The sequence below is a fragment of the Sus scrofa genome, chromosome X (assembly GCF_000003025.6).
Source record: "Sus scrofa isolate TJ Tabasco breed Duroc chromosome X, Sscrofa11.1, whole genome shotgun sequence".
In the NCBI taxonomy this organism is placed as follows: domain Eukaryota; kingdom Metazoa; phylum Chordata; class Mammalia; order Artiodactyla; family Suidae; genus Sus; species Sus scrofa.
In genome coordinates this window covers 101,007,950-101,029,252 of record NC_010461.5, presented here as the reverse complement: position 1 = coordinate 101,029,252, position 21,303 = coordinate 101,007,950, and the positions used below count along the sequence as shown (strand labels likewise).

General features: G+C 39.7%; 1 protein-coding gene across 6 annotated transcripts in view; it reads right to left on the bottom strand.

Annotated features, from left to right (window-relative positions):
* GRIA3 (glutamate ionotropic receptor AMPA type subunit 3) overlaps positions 1-21,303 on the bottom strand; it is a 281,921-nt gene that overhangs the window by 79,961 nt on the left and 180,657 nt on the right. For all 6 annotated transcript variants that reach the window (XR_002340866.1, XR_002340867.1, XM_003135356.5 and 3 more), the window contains 5 exons: positions 14,332-14,493; positions 10,105-10,272; positions 5,400-5,504; positions 4,389-4,496; positions 2,021-2,227 (listed from right to left, as the gene is read on the bottom strand). Coding sequence is in view for 4 of the 6 variants with exons in the window: in XM_003135356.5 (XP_003135404.1) it covers positions 2,021-2,227; positions 4,389-4,496; positions 5,400-5,504; positions 10,105-10,272; positions 14,332-14,493 (750 nt within the window). In the remaining 2 variants the exon portion in view is untranslated. The remainder of the gene's footprint in view (positions 1-2,020; positions 2,228-4,388; positions 4,497-5,399; positions 5,505-10,104; positions 10,273-14,331; positions 14,494-21,303) is intronic.

Sequence of the window (21,303 nt, the reverse complement as noted above, 5' to 3'; positions counted from 1 at the left end):
ACAAGAAAAAGTGAGCATCTCTTAAGCACCAGGTAACGGGCTAAGAGCAGGGGAGAGCCATGAACAAGACAGGACCTCTTGGAGCCTGAGTGTTGGGGCGATGAGAGACAGGGGCTGGAAGAAGACTTGATGACCAACTTGCTAAGTAAGAGTTTAGTGCTATGTCAAGATGGCCCAGAGTTTCTCAGAGTCCTCAAAAGCATGATGCTCTGTTCTGTCTTCAGCTTCCCTCTCTCTGGCTTTAGAAGTTCTCTTTCTTCTAACTGGGTTCACTAGAATCTCATCTGCAATTCAGCCTTGACCCAAGACGGGCTAACTGGCTTGAGCCCCATAGCTGCAGCTAAGGTTCAAATTGCCTTGCAGCATGTCTAACTGGAGGACCGTGCCTCAATTTTGATACTCGAGGTCCAGTCTCATTTTAAGCCTTAATTCCCTTTCCGTGCCCTTATTTTTAGAAATGAGCTTCTGCCTTTGTTCTTGTTCCTGAGGACCTGTTCCAAAAACTTATTTTGTGACCCCAGTACTATATTACAATTGCAGAGCTATACTTTTTTCTTGCTGATTCCTAACTCAAGCACTAGAGTCGTTATCCTAAACCTCAGTGCAATAGCTAACTTGGACATTTGCTTCTTGCCAGATTCTTCTCAATATATCCACCCCCTAGATTCCTCTGTTTTCCCCTAAACTGTTGTCTGGACAGGGACTAGTCATTGCAAATAATCTTTGTTAGAACTAAACCTCTGCCACTGCTACCTGCTCTAGGGTTAGTTTTCTAGTGGCTGGTTCACCCAATGGGTGGTTCTCATTCCTGGTTTTGCTTGCCTCCATATGCCTCACTGGGTGGCCTAAGATATGATATTCCTAATCAGAGGCCAAAACTTTTTAAAACTAAGCCCCCGAGAAGCTCTTAAGATACTACTGAACCCCTTTTAAAATATCTATTAGCATAATTCTTTTATTATTGACCCATGAGCAAGCCCTTGAAAGAGCCATTCCATTCATTCATTAATTCATTCAAAATGTATTTATTGAACTTGTGTTCAATACAACTTCCTTATGTGCCAGGCCATGAGATATTGAAATTAATCAGACATGGCTTCTGTCTTCAAGGACTTCGTAGTCTAGTTGGAACAGCTGAACTTGTAAACAGATCATTATGCTACAGGTTCAAAAGTACTATAAGAAAGCAAAAAATACCATAAGGAAGCAAAAACCAGGGGCAGCTAACCGGACTACAGGTGGGTAAATGGGATTAGCGAAGGTGTCCTGAAAAAGGTGACATCTCTGAGTTCTGAAATGCTGGTAGAGAGGTGAAGAGAGGTGAAGGCACTTCCAGGCATGACTTCAGGGAACACCATATACTTTGCTACACCTGGAACATTGAGGTGAAGGAGGATGAGTACAAGGGAAGACTAGAGGAGTAGGTGGGGGCCAGATTATGAAGTGCATTATTTGTCATGCTAAGGAATTTGAATGTTATCCTGATTTCTAAAGTGAGAAAGTATAATAATGTGGATCTGATTTGCCAGGGTAAGAGCAGAGGCAGGGAAACCAAGAGTGTCAAATGGTAAGAAACATAACTAACATGATAACGGTGGGAATGAAGACTGTTTCTGGATTTGAGAGACAGAAGAGTAGAATTAATAGGCCATGCTGACTGCATATGAGGGGAGCAACAAGGAAAGATAACCTGGTTGCTTAGGCAACTAGTGAGTAGTGATTCTGTTGTGTTAGACAGGGAACTTGGAAGGAATGGATTTTCAATAGAAGGCAAGCTATACTTAATGCTGCCAAATAAAGTTCCCCAATTCTACTTTCCTTTTAGTAAAATAATCCTGTTGCCTAAAGGATGCTATTGACAAGCTACCTTTATAGAATTCAACTGTAGATTTGAGTGTTTTCTGTACAGACTATATGAAAACCATACAATTGGATAAGTATTGCACTTGAAAATTAAATTCTCTATCTTTGTTAGTTGGGAGGCATAGAAGTAAATAAAAACCGAGTTGAAAAAACTTACCCCATAGACAAGTTCCCCAACCATGCCATTCCATATTTTAGTCTCCGGATCCCTTGCACCATATTTCCCATCACCGACAATGGACAATTTGTATTTGATCCTTACATGTTTGGCTATTTCATAGGCTAAGTCTACACAGTAGCCTTCATATCGCTCATTTCCTTCCAGTTGCTCATGGTTCTTCTTATACATTACATACGGTGATTCCTTTGGGACCAGAAGGAAGATCAAAGGATTATTCCTATACATTTTTCTAAGACATAATACATATAATAATGATTTTTCTCCCTGTGGCTATTGAGGTTTGGTGTGTTGAGAGTCCTTAAAACGTTTATTTAATAAGCAGAAAAGGCTCAATCAACTATTCATGGGGGTACATGTTTCTTGGAGTCTTTTAATTCATGATTTAAAGAAGTAGAGAAGGATTTAAGTTCTTTCTGAGAGTTTGAAAGAAGAACAGTTTCCACCCATAAAGTCAAATTGGGCTGAAGAATTTCCCTTAGGTACATGAAGATGAACTGCCTTTGCTTTCTTGGGATTTACCATGTAGGAAACACAGCCAGCCCAGGCAAGCACTAAGGAAGCATGGTGATGTTTGTGAGGTCAGGGCCTGTAGCTTATTCATTTTTAAGTTCTCAGGGCCTAGTACAATACCTAGGACAAAGTGGGTATTTGATATATGTATTTAAATGAAAGGTAAACTTCAGCTGAATCTCCATTCAATTGATCACAATTTCAGACCTAGTGGCATGCTCCTTTTTAACCCAGGCTTGGAGTTCATTCAGAAGTGAAACATACTAGCTTTCAGATAAACTTTTCAAAATAAATGAAAATGCTATTTCATATCTCAATAGTGCTTTGAGTTTTCAGAAAAGATTTACATGGTGAATATTGCCTTGAAACATCTTATGCATAGGAGATTATTATTATTATGCCCATTCCATAAGTTAAAAAATAATGTAAACTGAGGCTCAGAGAAGTTGTTATTTGCACTGTTAAACTCAGGTTAGTGGTAGACCTAATATTGGAACCCTGAGCCACTCTTTCCTCCACACAACACTGTCTCCCCCACAGTGAAGAATTAGATTTTTAGTGCAGATGAAGCTTCAGTCCATGGTATGGAGGTGGTAAGGAGGATAATGACATCTAAAACTGTTCTGAATTTCTATTCTTTTTTATAAACATTAAAAAATTATAGTTGATTTACAGAGTTGTGCCAGTTTCTGCTGTACAGCAAAATAACTCAGTTATATATAACACAAACACACACACATATATGTATACATCCATACTTTTTAAAATATTCTTCTCCATCACGGTCTATCCCAGGAGATTGGATATAGGTCCCTGTGCTATAGAGTAGGACTTTATTGTTTATCCATTCTAAATGTAATAGTTTGCATCTACTAACCCCAAACTGCCAATCCATCCCACTCTCTCCCCACTTCCCCTTGGCAACCAAATTCTGTTCTCTATGTCTGTGATTCTGTTTCTATTTTATAAATAGGTTCATTTGTGCTATATTTTAGATTCCACATATAAATGGTATCATACAGCATTTGTCTTTCTCTTTCTGACTTACTTCACTTAGTATGATAATCTCTAGATGCATCCATGTTGCTGTAAATGGCACTATTTCATTTTTTTTTTCTTTTTATTGATGCACCTGCGGCATATGGAAGTTCCCAGGCTGGGTTGAATTGGAGCTGTAGCTACAGGCCTAGGCCACAGCCATGGCAAAACTGGATCCCAACCACATCTGTGGCAATGCTGGATCCTTAACCCACTGAGCAAGGCCAGGGATCAAAGCTTCATCCTCACAGAAACAATGTTGGGTTCTTCACCCACTGATCCACATTGAAACCCCCTTTTTTAAAAAAAATCTCATTCTTTTTCTATTTGTACCACATCATCTTAATCCATTCACCCGTCAGTGGACATTTAGGTTGTTTCCATGTCTTAGCTATTGTGAAGAGTGCTGCAATGAACACAAGGGGGCATATATCTTTTTGAATTATAGTTTTGTCAGGATATATTCCCAGGAAGGGGATTGCTGGATCATATGGTAATTCTATTTTTAGTTTTTTTGAGGAACCTCCATACTGTTTTCCATAGTGGTTTTGCCAACTTACATTCCTACCAACAGCATAGGAAGGTTCCTTTTTCTCCATATCATCTCCAGCATTTGTTTCTTTTTTTAAATGGCATTCTGTTCATCATCATGGCAAGATATTTCAAAAGGTTCCTAAGCTGACCTGTTGGACGTTACCACTGTTTGAACTTGAAGTCTTTCCTACTGGCTGAATAATGCTTTTCAGAAAACAGTCTCACTGTACAGAAAGCCCACCTACCTTCTGTCTGTACTTACCAGAATGGTAGTCACTACTATGGTCCGGTTCTCTGCAGATGCGCTGTCATTGCTGATTTGCTGATCTGAGAAAGGCACAAACCTTTCATACTCATTCCAGTAGCCAGCCTAGAAAGAGCAGACATTTGTCTGGTTGCATATTTTTCACTCAAAAAGTGATGCAAGAAATTTAAGTGCTAGTGTGGAACAAAACTTTGTTTTTAGTTGCTTGAACTTTACAAGAATTGAGGTCCTGTCTCCCTTTGTCTTGCCATCCCCATCAGAAACCCAGCACTGACACACAGATATGCTGTTCTTTTATCCTGGGGGTTTCCATCCCTACCTTGCCTGTACTGATATTTGGTAAAATAAGGTACCCCCACTGTAGGATGATCAGCCTTTTTGTTTCTTTAAACTCAGTAGAAAAATACTTTCCTCTGAACCATAGGAGAGACTGGATGTGGGAGGTGGGAAACCAGTTGAATGTCCTGTAGAAATGGCACAAGATATTTTATGTGCTAAGGGTTTGTCAAATGGCTACTAAATGCCCACTTCATGACTAACTCGCTATTAGTATGATAGAAGCAAAGTGATTAGTATGAAATTTAGCTGTAGAGAAAGGTCCTTTATCCAGCATCCTTTTGGTGAGTGAGTTGGCAAAATGGAGAGATTATTGACTTTCTAATTCTTTTGCTAAAATCGTGTGTGTTTTGGCAGCTTCTGTTTAAATAACAACATGCTATCAAGTTTGTAATTCTTTCCCCGTATTGTAGGAAGCTGTTAATGAGTCTTGAGTCTACCACTTTTATAGGCCCAGCTTCAGAGGGAAATAATCCTTTAAAAATATGTAGACGGAACAGGTTGAATACAAACCAGCTCTGCATCATATCTACACCATTCATTGAACGTAAAGGCAAAAATGACGTGTGCAAATTTGCTTTGGGTGTGTTTCCTAAGACCTATTTTCTTGCATCTGAGGGCTGTCACTTTCTGAGAGATTTTTTTATTTGGATATATGTTTTGGTTACTTACTTTCCGAGAGCCAGTGACTTTCATTTCATACACATCGATGGTATAATTTGTCCTACGTCCATAAGTGTCAAATTGGATGTTGCCAGTCATTCCTTGTACTTGCACCTGGTAGAAAGGGAAAGTGTAAAAATTTAAAATAGCACCACATTATGGCCTTCTAGGTCTCTGCTATGGGGTCTCCTGACAGATCATGGAATCTTGGAGAATGTTTTTCTGGAGCCATTGAGCTGTATCCACCAGACCAGGTCTGCACAGACCTTCATTTGCTCCCAGTATTTTCTAAGTATGCCTTTTACTTAATGAAGCTTCAAGTGAGTGTGACAGGCACTTACTTATGATATAGTAAGGGGTCCACCAATATGTTTTCAAGGACCTGAAATTTCTACCATTAGTCTCTTCTGAAGAGAGTAGACTGAAGAGTATTCTTTATGCTATTGGACAGAGCGTTCTTCTGAACTATGAGTTCCTTGGGGGCTGTGGCTGTGTCTTATCTTAGTATTCCCAATATCCAAACATTAACTGGTTTCAGTAATGTGGGCTCTGGAGCTCCTAGATTTATATCCTAACTTCATTACTTACTAAATGTATAACCTTGGATATGTTACTTAATGTTTTCTTACCTCACTGTCCTAATCTGTGAAATGGGAAATCCTAGTAGTACCTATCCCATAGATTTGTTGGGGGGATCAAATGTTACATATATATAATGTTTAGATCAGTGTCTGGCATGTAGTAAGCATCACAGTACATGTTAGCTCTATTAATAATAATTATTATTAATCAAAATGAATTTAGTTCTGTTTCCTGAGAAGTTTCACATTTACCAGCTACCATAGTAACAGGGGTGAGTTTTTCCTCTTATTTAACCTATGCCCACCTATGGACAGGTAGTGGAGAGTTAGGCCATGGAGAGATAATCCATAGACTGATGAAATTTGTTGAGTCTAGGGATCAGAGGTATGGAGGCACTGGAATAGCTGGATACCTAGCTGGGATCCCAAATGCAGGTGCACGTATGCCACAATTTTTCCTGGGTCTGGCCCAGAATTATGAACTAATAAGCGGCCATCTCTACTGGGTAGAGAGATTTCCTTACTTATTTTACAGTTAAAGGACACTGGATAGAAGACCCTCTGAAAATACGTCATTATTGTTACTCACTTGAAACACTTATCTGGTGAGTATGGGTCAACAGACTTGCTTCCAAGAAAAAAAAACTGGTCTTTTTTTTCCCAGGATGAGAGGATGGAATACTTTTTCATCACTTATGGAAAAATGACAAGCTGTTTGTTAAGCAAGTCAGAAGTGGTAATGGGCTTGTGCTGTGGAAGAGAAAACTGATGGCAAATATTAGGGAGCATCTTTTTAAAGGGAAGGGGGCTTGTTTGCCACCATTGGGAGACTATGGAATATCTGCTGGAGGAGAAATGGTCTGGTGTGACTTCCTGAAGACAAGATGATTGTCCTTCTGACCCAACAAACCTAAGTGCTATTGTTAGCTTAGGCTTGCAGAGAAGGTAATGTCACACTTGTGGTTAAAGAAAAGGTCCTTTGTTGAGGTAGAAATTGCTTAGCCAGTAGGATGGGTCTGATGCATACTTCGATGCATAAAGGGTTCTTCACACTCTAGTTTGAGCATTGAATTCTAGGAGAGGAGCTAGGCAGGGTAAGGACACTGGCAGAGGAGCTTATTAAGGCCATCCTTCATTACTGAAAATAGCAAAGGCTTCAAGTTTCATTAAGAATTGTCTATTTCTAAAGATTCAGCCTGTCTGAGCATGATCTGCAAACTGGACAATAGCCTAGGCTGATTAGGACTTTTAGTGAGCACAAGTAGAATTGGACTACCACTCAGAGAGAAGTATTTTTAAGGATGTTAATGTCAGTGACAGTTTCCCTCCATCCCATTTGGGAGCCCTTCTTTAATCCTCTCCACTCCCAGCCCAGTCTGTATTAGGTTCTTCTCCTCCAAGTTCCCACAGCACTCTGTGCAGAACTTCAATATAACATTTTAATCATCTATGCATTTCTGTCTCCCCTGCTAGATTGGGAGCATCTCAAGATGGGAGACATTCTCTTCCGTGTTCTCAGCAACTAACACAGAGCCTGAGCTAGAGTAGGCACTCAACACATAATGACTGAACAAGTGGACAAATTTTGATGACTTAGAGTTGTGACATTATTTCAGCAGACCAGGCTGAGGCTGATCTTTGCCCTTCTGGTAGATTGTAAGGATAATGACTACCCAACTTCTGAGTGGCTTCAATGTTTTAAAAGCATTTGTTTACCTATTAACCATTTAAATACAAGCTCCCCTCATCTTATTTCATGTTTGCCTATTGGAGGCTGATACATATTCAATGGTGCTCAATAAATATTCGCTAAATGAATGGTGTGATTATTCATTAAAATAGGCCCCTTAGGAGCCTCTATCACGCAATGATTTTGTTTGCCAGATTTCTTTGAAGGAAGGGAATGATTGATTGAGCAACAGCTATGTGCTACTCACAATGAGGGATGCTTTTACACCAGGCATTCTCACATTTAATTAACTCAAATAAAATGGGATTTCTTTGAATAAGGTAAAACCTTTGGTGCTTCAGATCATCCTCCCTTGCAGTGCCCTGAATAGTGGAGTTCACTGAGCATTTGTCATGAGGCAACAATGTGCTTTTGGAAGATGCTGATACTTTCCAGCCTCTCTGAAGCCTTAGGAAGAGGCAGGCTTGTAGAAAGAGGGAAAGCATCCTTTCTATTGAGTGTTGGATCATAAAGGCCTGGGGAGGAAGGTTACTTACCTGGCTTGCAGCTTGAGATTCATCAGTGAATTAGACCTGCAGAAACTATTTGTGAAATAATGTGATCAATCTACTTTTTTTTCTTGCCACAATCATTTCTCGTCTTTCACTCTGGTAGCCAGTTTTGTATTTGAGGAAGAGAGTCATTCGTGTCATGAATGTGTAGTCACTCAGAGATGCTAGCACTTGCCCCTTGAGGTTTTGTTGATGAAAACTCCTTTTGATTCACTTGGAGGAAGTTTTATATTTCACTCATCATTATGTTTCACCTGACAATACAAATCTTGTAGCTGCTATGAAGGTTGAATGTAATTAACTGCTCTTCAGAATTATGCAGTGCTACCTCCATAAAACTACACTTAGGGCATTTGTTAGGGAACTGACATGATGACATAAAAATCTGCATGGTGGTAGAATGAGTCACCTCTCTTTCTTGGAGAGAGACACAGGGGCTACTAACCCCTTTTGATTGAATGCTTCCATCTTGGCAAATTTAAAGCAGCAGTAAGAACGCCAAGTACACAAAATGATGTACGTTATGTGGCCATTACAGATTCTCTGTTGCTGGTTGTGCATGGAATTATCACTGCCCATCTCTTTGTTGACTTGGATGATCCAAACATCAGGATAATTAAAGAAGTAGATATGAGAGTCTTATACTCTCAAAGGCTCATTTTAATGCACTTAGGCACATGCAGCATAAAACAAAATATTTAGAGAAGAGCTGTTGCTTGGGAAGCTGCCGTGAATGGGTGACAAGTCTCCTAGTATAAATAACGAAATCTGTTCAAAGGATACTGCTTGAAGCCTTCAGTGCTCTCCTACCCAGTAAATACTAAAAACAAGTGACCTATTTGACTGTCTAACCACTGATTCCTTCTTGTACCCTTCTTTAGGCTTTTTCTCTAGGGCATTGGGGGAAAATCCTCTTAAGTAGGCCTAGAAATGTATCATATTCCTGCCTTTCACCAGGTAGAAGAGCATAAACATTCTTTTTGCCTTTTTAAAAAATTATTTATTTATTTATTTATTTATTTTAGGGCTGCACCTGAAGCATATGGAACTTCCCAGGCTAGAAGTTAGGCCTACACCACAGCCACAGCAACACAGGATCCAAGATGTGTCTTCAACCTACATCACAGCTCACAGCAACGCCGGATCCTTAACCCACTGAGCAAGGCCAGGGATCGAACCGGCAACCTCATGGTTCCTAGTTGCATTCGTTTCCACTGCACCACAACAGGAACTCCATAAAGGTTCTTTTTGACAACAGCAATTCTATCATGCTGGCTCAGTTCCACAGTCCATTCAGGCTAATCATTTGCCTATAGAATGTCCCAGTCCCCCTAAGTAACACCAGACTTCTGGAAAGTCTGAATTTTTGGAAGCTGTTTACATGTTCAGTCCATAACTTTAGAGGGTGCTAAGTTTGATTTTCTAACCGCACTATAGTCCAGAACTAAATATTCATTTGCCTGAAATTTACCATTTATCAAGCTTCAAGGAAGAACCTTCTAGTTTTAGATTTCTAGATTTTGATGAATAAAATATCCATGCCCATCTTTCTTTACACTTTGAAAATTCTGTAGACTTGGATCCTATTCCTTTTAGGATGTCTTTTTAGGGCCAGGCCTATGGCATATGGAAGTTCCCGGGCTAGGAGTCAAATCAGAGCTGCAGCTGCTGGCATACACCATAGCCACAGCAAACGCCAGATCCAAGACGTGTCTGCAACTTATACCACGGATCATAGCAATGCTGGATCCTTAACCCACTGGGTGAGGTGGGGATTGTTTCGTCTGAGTTACAACGGGACATCCTAGAAAGTCTTTCCTCAAGATTGAGATCTTACATTTTTTGTGTCTTTATAAGGCACCCCCACCCTAACAGCTCATTGTGGTCATTACCATTTTTAGAGCTCTCTCGATATCAATCCCTTGACTCCAGGGCACAGCAGGATTTGCTAAGCAGTCTCCAGCACTGCCTCTCCGGGACACATCTACTCGTTGTCTTCTCAGATAGCGGAAAGCTTCTGCTATGACCAGTATTGCGTCGTGCGTCAATGCAGATGTATACTGAAATGGGTGTATGGAAAAAAAAGATATTGTGACAAACCATGCCCTCAAAACTTGCCTTGTTTCTCATGATTTTTATTCATCACCAACTCTTGCTCTATGAAGTCACCCCCTTAATTATTTAAAACAAGAGAGCTCTCTGGGCAAGCCTGATTTTGATCCATTCTAGAATGATCCATCTTACCTCATGTGTGCACATGCTAAGATTACTAAGATCATATGGCTCAAGGGAATCTTTCTCTTGCTCTCAATACCATATTTTGGAATGAGTGAGTGACTACTAAAAGACCGGGTCCTTTATAGAGGAAGAAAAAAGTGTGACGTTAGAGGATGTCCTATGCAGATTGGAGAGGAAACAGCATATCCTAAAGCGAGGCTGGGTTATTGCTGTTTATAATAGAAAATTCAGATCTGGTGTTTACTTAGGGAAAAATGGAAAGGGCTAAGTTAGACAGCTTGAAATTAATTTGGAGGGAAACATTAATCATTTCTGTCTGGGCCACGTTTCTGGCGAACTAGAACCTCTGGCCTGCAATAAATCAGTTTTTGTTTCCTGGGGGGTGGGGGGTGGGGAGTGAAATCCAAAGCTGGTTTTTGATTGTAGAAAATTTCAATTGTCATTGAGTTTTAAATCTGATAACACTGACACTTCATAGGCAGTACTGCATGATGCTACATTTTCTTGGCAAGAACACTTAACGTTCTATTGCTTTGGATATACTGTGCTGATATGCTCCACTAATGATGAGGCCTGCCACTTAATACAAAGGATTTGATTATCCACAACTTGACATGGTGGTGACCTTTTGGTTAAATTAATCAACAAAGTATGATTAAAACAAGCTGGCCCGTGTTTTGCAGTGGTGTTGAATATTGGTAGTATATAGAAATCTGTTGATTTTTTTAAAAAATGAAGCAAAATGCCCTAGCAGCAGTTTTCTTCCTCTATAGTAGGTCCCAAAACAATTGTGAGTGAATACATTGTCATCTTTACAACATTAGTTTACTTTTCTGATTTTTCTGTCACTTTTCTTTTGGGGCCAAGTCATCAAGTATGACTGTAACTGGGGGCATATGTTCTTTGTGTTTGCTCATCCTAGCACTGTAGAAAGCCAGCATGGTGGTGATTTTTCTCTAGCTGACTGCATAAATTGTCAGCAATCTTAATATAGTCCTTTCCAAGCCATGCATGCCAAAATAGCTATTTAATTTTCTAATTTTTCAGCTTCTACTTACCAATGTGTGAACATCTAAAAAAAAAGACCCCAAAGGAAATGTTCACAAAATATAGAATAAATTAAGCATCGGGATTTTAATCTCTAGACAATTTTATTTCCTAATCACAAATATTGTACATCATTTTTTAAGTGGGCTTTTTGTCTAATTGATATAGAGCAAGTTTTCATAATGACAAGTACTTAGTCAAAGTAATCTGAAAGTTTCAATCAACTATTTAAATACTCCGTCTTCTTAAGTTATTTAAAAGGTTTTACTGATAAGCCTGAATAGTTCTTCTCAGTAAGTTCTGAGAACTTTACATTATCGCGAGTTACCAACAAATAATCCGGAGCTCAGATTGTCTTCCTTCTCTTTTGTACAAGCTCTACAACTTCTGAGCAGGCATAAATTACTGTTTAGTACCCTTTTCATACTTTTTACTCTTGTCCATTTTTTTTTGTGCCTAACAAAGTGCCTGACACATTATAGATAACCCCCTAAAATACTGAATAACTGACCTACTGTCTGCTAACTCTAAGGATGGCCGAGCAGTGGATAGGCAGTTGTATGAACATATAAATTTGTATAAGCTCACCTAAATGTAGTGGGATGATTTAGTCCATAAAAAAGATTTGAATCATCAGGGAAATGCAAATCAAAACCACAATGAGATATGATCTCACAGTCGTCAGAATGGTGATTATCAAAAAGACAAGTAATGGCAAGTGTTGGCAAGGATGTGGAGAAAAGCAAAGGCTCGTGCTCTGTTAGTAGGAATGTAAATTGGTGCAGCCAGTATGGAAAACAGTATGGCGATTCCTCAACAAATTAAAAATAGAACTGCCATATAATCCAGCAATTCCATTCCTGGGTATACATCTGAAGGAAATAAAATCACTGTCTCAAAGTGATACCTGCACCCTCATGTTCATTGCAGCATTATTTCCAATAGCCAACACATGGAAAAAACCTACGTGTCCATCAAATGATGAATGGATAAAGAAAATGTGAGATATGTACGTGTAACATGTCAATTATATTTCAATAAAAAATATATATGTGCACACAAACACACAATGGAATATTATTCAGCCATAACAAGAAAGAAATCCTGCCAATTTTGTCACACAGGTGGCCCTTGAAGGTGTTACGCTAAGTAAAGCAAGTCAGACAGAGAAAGACAAATACTATATCATCTCACTTTTATGTGGAATCTTAAAAAAAACAAACTCATAGAAACAGAGAACAGACTGGTGGTTGCCAGGTGGTTGCCAGAGTTGGGGGCAGGGGAATAAGGAAAATGAATGAAGGTTGTCAAAAGGTATAAACTTCCAGTTACAGATAAGTTCTGGAATGTAATGTATATCATGGTTACTATAATGAACAATATTGCACTGTATTTTAGAAAGTTGCAAAGAGAGTAGATCTTAAAAATTCTCATCATAAGAAAAAATTTGTAGCTGTAGTGGTGATGTTAGTTGAACTTATTGTGGTGATGACTTTGCAATATATGCATACATGAGATCATTATGCTGTATACTTACAACAAATATAATGTCACATGTCAATTATATCTCAACAAAACCGAAATGATCATCTTAAAAGAAAGATTTAACTACAAAGTATTCATCTTAGGAATTATGACCATATTTACTGAGACATATGAGGACACCTGGAAAAATCTGGCGTGTGTAATGTGATCACTACAGCTATAGGGGACCACTGAGCTAGTAAGTGGCTTTAATTAAAAATGAAGGTTTAACTCATAACTTTTCTAGAACATACCAACTGCATAAAGTAAGGTCCCACTGGTATTACGTTGATGCGACCTGTTCAGGGTGGACCTGCGTAGGTAATTCAGGAAATGTTTTTTTGGTCTATGTCCCATGTTCTTCCTTATTTGATTCTTGCCAGGGAGGAAGGATGTGAGGATGGGTATCTTGAAACCACAAGAAAGTAAATGCACCCTCCCCTTTCCTTTTTTAGGGCAGGGCCTTGAGCCTTGACTCTTATTTTGATCCCTCATCTTGATCCAGGGATACCACAGCCATGGTACATACACACTTTCATGATATCAGGAAGGAAGAATTTAAAGTCCGTTTCATGCTTGAATCAGTGCACTGAGGGAATGGGTTACTTAAAAAACAACAACACATTGGAAGGATCTTTTGTGTAATAATAACTTTCCCCTAATTTATCTGCTTTAATTCCTGATGTTTAAATAATCAAATTTCTAGCCATAGGAGAACACATATGAGAAATGTGCACTTTAAGTATGACTTTCTGCTTTTAATGTTGTTATCTTGATTTCAGAAAAATGAGCAACTTAGGTAATCTAATTATTTAAAGATACTTTTACAGGGAGGAAAACATTTCCATTCAATATATATACAGGCAGCATGCACTCTGTATGAGAGCCCAATTCACTTGGGTGTACTGAGATTCATGAAACTTATTAACACAAAGCAATCATATAAATAATGTAAGATCTAATTTTCTGTTTCAGACTATCAATCTTCCGTACCTATTCCCATTGCCTCCGCCCTCTGCCTGACTCAGGTTCTTGTAATATTGTTAATTAGGAGCATACTCCAAATGAAATTCATTAAAAAATTAACATTCCCAAACACTGGGTGTTAAAAGACCTCCTTCTCAATAGCTTCTTTATTTGGGAGTTGAGTTTTCAAATGCAGCAGAATCACTTGTGGTTTTGTTTTTAGCGTCCTAGAAAGATTTCTGAGGGACAACCACATGATCACCCACTGGCCATAAATATATAAAGGCCATATTGAGGTGCTCTGAAAAGCTGGCCTAAGGTTTCTACATGCCATGGGACATTACCTTTAGTGGTGCATTCTTGGCTTCAGGAAATTCTCTTTCATCCAGCCTCACCCAGCGCTGTATGAACTGCTGAACCATAGGGTTTTCATTGTTGACAATCTGGAATCCTGTAATGTTGGCTCCCCCATGCATCACTCTTTCTAGCAAAATATCAGTAAAACCCTAGAGAGAGATTGAAAGAGAATCATGACTGTAGGAGGTTGTGCATCTTTATTGACTGTATCTGTTGGTTAGAGTGCTAAGGGGGAAATGAAAGTTCCTCCCCCAGGGTCATTCTTAAGCAATCAAGAAAATCCTGGACACATTGTTAGATGTCAGTTACACCTCAATTAACACCACAAACCACCACAAACAACCCTAATATAGACTAATTCTTAGGGCACTCTGGCTCTGAAACTACAGGTATGATAGAGAAAATATACATTTTAGTGCCTGTGTCTTTAGTGTAGCTGCCGCAAGACAAACATAGGTGCCAACTTCAAGCAAATGTTTTCATTTCTTTTGTTTACTTGTATTTTTAGTCTTCTTGAATACAAATACAATGATTCACATAACCGGAAAAATGTTGAAAAAGTTGATCCTGGGTAGTGGGTATAAAAAACTTTTCTTTAGTTTAATGTGTCAAGTACAGCAGATTGCTTTAGATTCTAATCTTGAGTACTTTCAACATTTGTAGTTTACAGAAATGCCAAGGAGTGAAACTGACAGCTTGGTTGTATAGGATGGTATAAACCCCAGGGTATGTCTCACATGTGCCCATGAATGAGTTTTGACATCTACTGCATAGCATCCACCATTTTCTTCTTCTTTTTCTCTGGTTACCATCTGGTCTCTCTGCCACCTAAGCCTTCTCAAGGAATCTCTTCAAGTTCACAACAAGCCATCTTCACCTGGGCACCAGCAGTTTCACTGGGCACTGCTATCTTTCTGGGGCACCTCTCACGAGGATTCCTGCTGTTTCTGCTGGGTAACAGTCTCTTGCTAGTTGCTGCTGATGGATTTGGGTCCTCTTAGGGCTGGAGCCCATATTTCTATTCATAAAGAGATGGGAAAAATTCTTCTTTCCTGTAGATTCTCCCCGCCATCATTTAAATATAAAAAATGTTAAATATTCAGAAAAGCTGCAAGGATTGTACAATGAACAACCAAATAGTCACTATTCAGATCTTACAGTTAATATTTTTCTATTCATCCATTCAATCCATTTCATTTTTTGGATGCCTTTCAAAGTAAATTGCAGATATTAGTATACTTCACACCAAAAGACTTGAGCATACAGGTCATTAACTAGAGTTCAGTGTTTGCAGTTTCCTTCCTTTCTCTTCCTTCCCCTCTTCCTTCCTTCTTTTGGTAAAACTTACATCCAATAAAATGCACACGTCTTAAATGTACCATTCAATGAGTTATTAAATGCATATACTGTATTACTCAAAATCTTGCTAGTTCTCTAAAGTTTTCTGGTTTTTTTGCATTCCAAGTTTTCATAACTATAATAATCCCATAGAAAAGCATACTTGTCTTTAACTATAGCCTGATTAATTTTCACAACCTGAACACTAGAATGTAACCAATATCCAGAATCCCGGCTCATGAATGCTCTCTCTAGTCACCATTTCCAACCCTGCTTCTTTTACTGTTACACTTCTTTAACATGGGCAACAAAGCAGTTATAGAAAACATTTTAATGGAGCAGCTTTTTCAGTTTTTACTCTCAGCCCCATTCCTCTTTCTTGCATGAATGGGATGTGAGCCAATGGAGACTGGACAGAAGGCCAAATAGTTTGCCTCACTGAGAACCATTCCTCCTTTCTAATGACCACAAAGTGTTTTTAAAATTAACTTGTTAGGATGAGTTTTCTCCCAAAGGTCTCCTTCCTGAAAGAAACTTAAGACTCAGTGTTTTCTTCCATTCTCTCCCCACTGCCCTACAGTTAGCAGAGAGGCTTGCTTGTGTGTAAAGCCTAGCAGAGGCTCCAGTTTGGGCTTAAGCCTAATTTATCCAACTCCTGACTGGCACCCCCTAAACATATATAAAAATAAAGAGCCAAAGACAAAACTGTATCAAGTAGCTTCAAGTCACTTACTGTGCCAAACCACGTTTGCCAGTTAACAAGTATTACATAAGAGCATTGAGCAACTGCCCATCTGTCTGCTGGCTGGGGTGAATTGTGGGCTCTCTAGTGCTCTCTTGTGTCAAAAAAGCCTGGCCTGGAAGGTGGAGCCCTCTTCCTTGAAAGAAAGTTATTGAGAATGCTTCTGCCATCATCTTGGTTCCCAGGATCAACAGCCATAGTATGCACCAGGGAGTAGTATTTCTTGAGCCACTTATGTTTTGATAAGCATCACACTCCTCTTTACCCATAGCATGTTAAAATGGCAACAGAGGATTAACAAAAGGTGGGGAGAGAGAAAGGATCCCAGAAATCTCATGTCTGCCTTAAGGCATAAGAGCCAACACTTCAGTATTGTTAGTCTTTTTAACTATACCACTCTTTTCCACAACCCCCCCCTTTTTTTTTGGTCTTTTTAGGGCCACACCTGATGCATGTGGAAGTTCCCAGGCTAGGGGTTGAATTGGAGCTGTAGCCACTGGCCTATGCCACAGCCATAGCAACGCCAGATCCAAGCTGTGTTTGCAACCTACACCACAGCTCATGGCAACACCAGATCCCTAACCCACTGAGCAGGGCCAGGGATTGAACCTGCATCCTCATGGATACTAGTTGGGTTCATTCTTACTGCACCACAATGGGAATTCCTCCACAAGCATTTTACCTCACTACATTGTTCTTAGCAGAGATACTAAAAGGAGAGGTCCAACTCAAATTTACCTCACCAGTTATCTCAACTTAATGCTGGGAGATTTCGCTCTGCTACACAGGCCCCACATATTCCCACTCAGGTATCTTCCTCTCCAATAAACAGACTGTAATTTGAAAGCATCTTCATAGGTATACTCTGCATTCATCTCTTTGCCACACAGCAACCATACCACTGAAGACCTAGAGGTTTCTCTGTCAACCCATGTTTTATGACAGACATACCTGCGAATGAGTTCCAGCACACCTCAGACTGGAATCAGCCTGGCTGTCCTTGTGGGATAAAATGCTTCCAGGGCAGCACAAATCAAGGCAGGGGAAGGTTGCCTCAAATGGCTCTTCTGTCTGGCAAGACCTCTGCAACAGTAGCTTCTGCCAAATGCCCTGGAGAATTATCCATCCACATGGGCAGAAAGCACTAACACAGCCCCGTAGACAAAATGGAGAGGGCAGAAGTGTGGTAGAAAAAGAAAGGAGGTAATAGGTTTGTACGGAGATGAAAGGAGAGATCTTGTTGCTAAATGGCAAGAGTTGGCTGGTTCCTGGTTCTAATTCTCCCTCTGTCCTATTGGGGTACATTTTGCTTGTTTGTGATCTCTAACCAGACTCTATGGCTTGAATGTCGCTCTGGTGCCCAGGATTTAGATGCAGCAAGTCACAGTTCTCAAGGTTGAGATAATCAAGGCTGAATTTTCCCTAATCCCTCAAAAAAACTACTGCAGTAGAGCTAACCAACAAATATCAAGGATGTAGAAGAGAAAAAGAGAAAGGAGGTGGATGGTGGAGAAGGGTATATAAGGAAAGCTGTTCTGGCTAAAAGCCCGGAGTTGGTTGCGTCTTGATCATCCTTCTATTTCTCATACCTTCTTTAAGAATTTTATTTTTCTATCAAATGTTGTATCAAACATTCCATGGTTTAAGTGGCACTGACAGTCCACAAGGTTGTAAAAATGAAAGCTTGATTTTTTTCTATAGCGTCTTTCAGAGATACTAATGCAGCAGAGCTGACATCCAACAGGTAAGAGGGGAAAGGAGAAAAGAGAGGGAAGGATGATGGTAATTTGGAGAGAGGGCAGGTTTTGCAGGATTCTGGTCCTCCTTCTCCTCCTGTCCCACCATTTGAAGACATTACACCATCTTTGATGGATATTTTATGATTCTGACATCTGTAACCCTAAAGACAGGCTGAAGATCTCCCCAAACCTATATAAAGACACTAACACAACACAGGTGATGATACACCAACCAGAAAGGAAAATGGAGAAAGTGAAAGAGTAAGTGGTAAGAAGATGGAAGTTAGGTGCAGGAGCTGCTTCTACCCCAGTATAATTATTTTTCAAAACCAATAGTACTAAATCTATTTCTAAAAATTAAAATGGAGATTTAACATCCCTTCCTCATCACTTTTTTTTTCTTTTTGTATTTTTAGGGCCGCACCTGCGGCATATGGAGGTTCCCAGGCTAGGGGTCGAATTGGAGCTGTAGCCACTGGCCTACACCAGAGCCACAGCAATGTGGGATCCAAGCCTCGTCTGTAACCTACACCACAGCTCACAGCAACGCCAGATCCTTAACCCACTGAGCAAGGGCAGGGACCGAACCCACAACCTCATGGTTCCTAGTCGGATTAGTTAACCACTGCGCCATGACGGGAACTCCCATCACTTTTGTTATTGATAAAACAATTAGGAAACAGAGACATAGAAATGGAAAGATTTTAACAATAACATTTTAACAGATTATCCCATTATTTTAAAAAATTTCACCCATTCATAACATGTGGTTAATAGCTCTTCTTTTGGTTGGTGAACCGTGGTCTTCAAGGTGGTAAAATTGAAGCTGAGTTGCTTAAAACATCTCAAAAGACATGAAAACAAAAGGGATGATCACCAATATATGGAGGGTGAAATGGGAGAATAAAAGGGTAGAGGTCAAGTGTAAATTAGGAGAGAGGAGATGGCTAAGAAAGGAGATTTTACTGGTTCCTGGTCCACTCCCTCTATCTATCCCACTGTTTTTTATTTCTAGAAAAAGTTGCTAGAGGCTACTATCATGTACAACCATAGTCGGGAGAGTTGTGAGTTGGGGCCTGGATCTACCTACAGCTTCAGTGAAATAACTAACACAACAGAGTCAACCAGCAAACATAAAACATGTAGGCAGGACAAAAGGAAGAGGAGACAGTGGTGGGAACAGGTGGTGTAAAAGATGGATTACGGATAAAAAGTAAGAGGTGCCTTGCTCCTGGTCTTCTTTCTCTGATACTGAATTTAAGACACTGCAGTATTCTAGAGTATGTTGTTAGATTTTAGTGGTTGGGCTCATCGTGTTTATATTGAGGCCATGTTTCCCTGAAACTGGGGTAGAGGCACTGAAGCAGAATGGGAAAACAAACCATGCAGAGTGTAATAAAAAGGGAAATAAAATGATGGTGGCAGAGTATTCTGGTAGAATGATGGCATTTAGTAGAAATGTATTGATTCAAGAAAGAAGTTGGCTTCTGGTTCACTTTCTCTGTCTCATTATTTTAAGACATCTCACTTGTCCCATACCTCTTGCCAGAATTCACTTCTTAAGTTGGCTACATAGAGACCCTGAGGTGGGACAATGTCTGTCTAAAAACTCTGAGCATGCACTAATGCAACAGAAATCACCTTCAACCATCTGGATGATAGAAAGGAAAATAAAAGATGAAACACAATTATAGAAATTAGAAGTTGTGGTATGAGTTCTAGCTACGGGGAAGGAGTTGGCTGCCTCCTGGTCCATATTCACCTCTTATCTCATTATTTTAAGGCATTGCACTTGTCCACAGTTCCTTCTAGGATTCTCCTTAAGAGATGGTCACAAAAGGGCTTCAAGTTGGTAATACTGAGACTGAGTCTCCCTAAAATCTCTGTAAAGACACTCGCACAACAAAAATGAACACTGAACACCTGAGTCATAAAGGGAAAATGAAGGGCGGAAGATCAGTGGCAGAAAGAGGGAAGTTAGGAGGCAGGTAGTGCATTCAATTTGTTAATGCATGTATTGTTTTCCTTCACAAATTGCTGCATTCTGATGTTGTGAGAAACCCCAGTCTATGAGGATTGAAAATAGAGGCCTAATTTTTCCCACAGGCTCATCAAAGACACTGATGGGGGAGAAGTGACTATAAAACATTTAGCAAGTCTGAGAACCTATGTTAAAATGGTATAAAAGATGGAGACTAAGAACCACAGCTGGTCCCATTTGCTTGAAATTTTGTGTTTTTTGCTTTTTGTTTGCTCACTGCCACGGTGGTCTCCTTTCTTTGGTTGGTCCAGTAAACTGTGTGCAGAGGGAGAGATTAAAAGAGATGGAAGAAGACAGAGAATGGTTGGAGGCAACCCTGCTGTTCACAGATAGGGTGAGTTGAAGGGCCACTTTCTCATTTCTATCTATTCACTTGACTATTTGCTTCTGTGCAACAATGACAACATTTGTTGGAAATATGAATATAATCTCCAGAAATTATTCCTTTGAGAGGGAAACTCCTCATTTAGATTTGTAAGTTCTGCTATATTTCATCAACTGCCTTGCTTCTCAACCACAGAACATCCATTTGAGCCAGGGCCCTATAGCCCACATTGGAATCCAACAGTATAAAACCAACCGCAACCTCTGTGTCTAATGTTGGGCCTTGTCAGCTACCTTTGATCAATTCTCTGAGGCCATCCTTTACACACACAGACACTAGTTACACAACTGGCACCTAAACACAGACTGATTTTAGAAGAGCCAGACAACTCAGTCTTCCAAAGATTCAAATGACTTTGGTGTTATCCTTTCTCCCTTGATTTATACATATGGTACGGCAATTCAGTTTCCTTGTGGTAGTGTAGATAATTGAGATTTGGAAATAAAGTATTCAAGGCTTACTTTGAGAGCACTTATTTTAAAGATATTATGTGGAGATTTATTTCACATAATAGTGTTCCTAGGGTACATTTTGTGCAGAGAGGAAAACAGAAAAGATAAGTCGGGTGACTTTCATGGAGTTGATAGTAGATTATGGGTGAGGAATGAGAAAGGTGGCAGTAGAACGAAGGGTGGAAGGCTGCCAAGGATGGGTATCTATCTCACAATCTGGATGAAGGCTGGCTCTGCCTTTAGCGCCATCGGAATTGTTCAT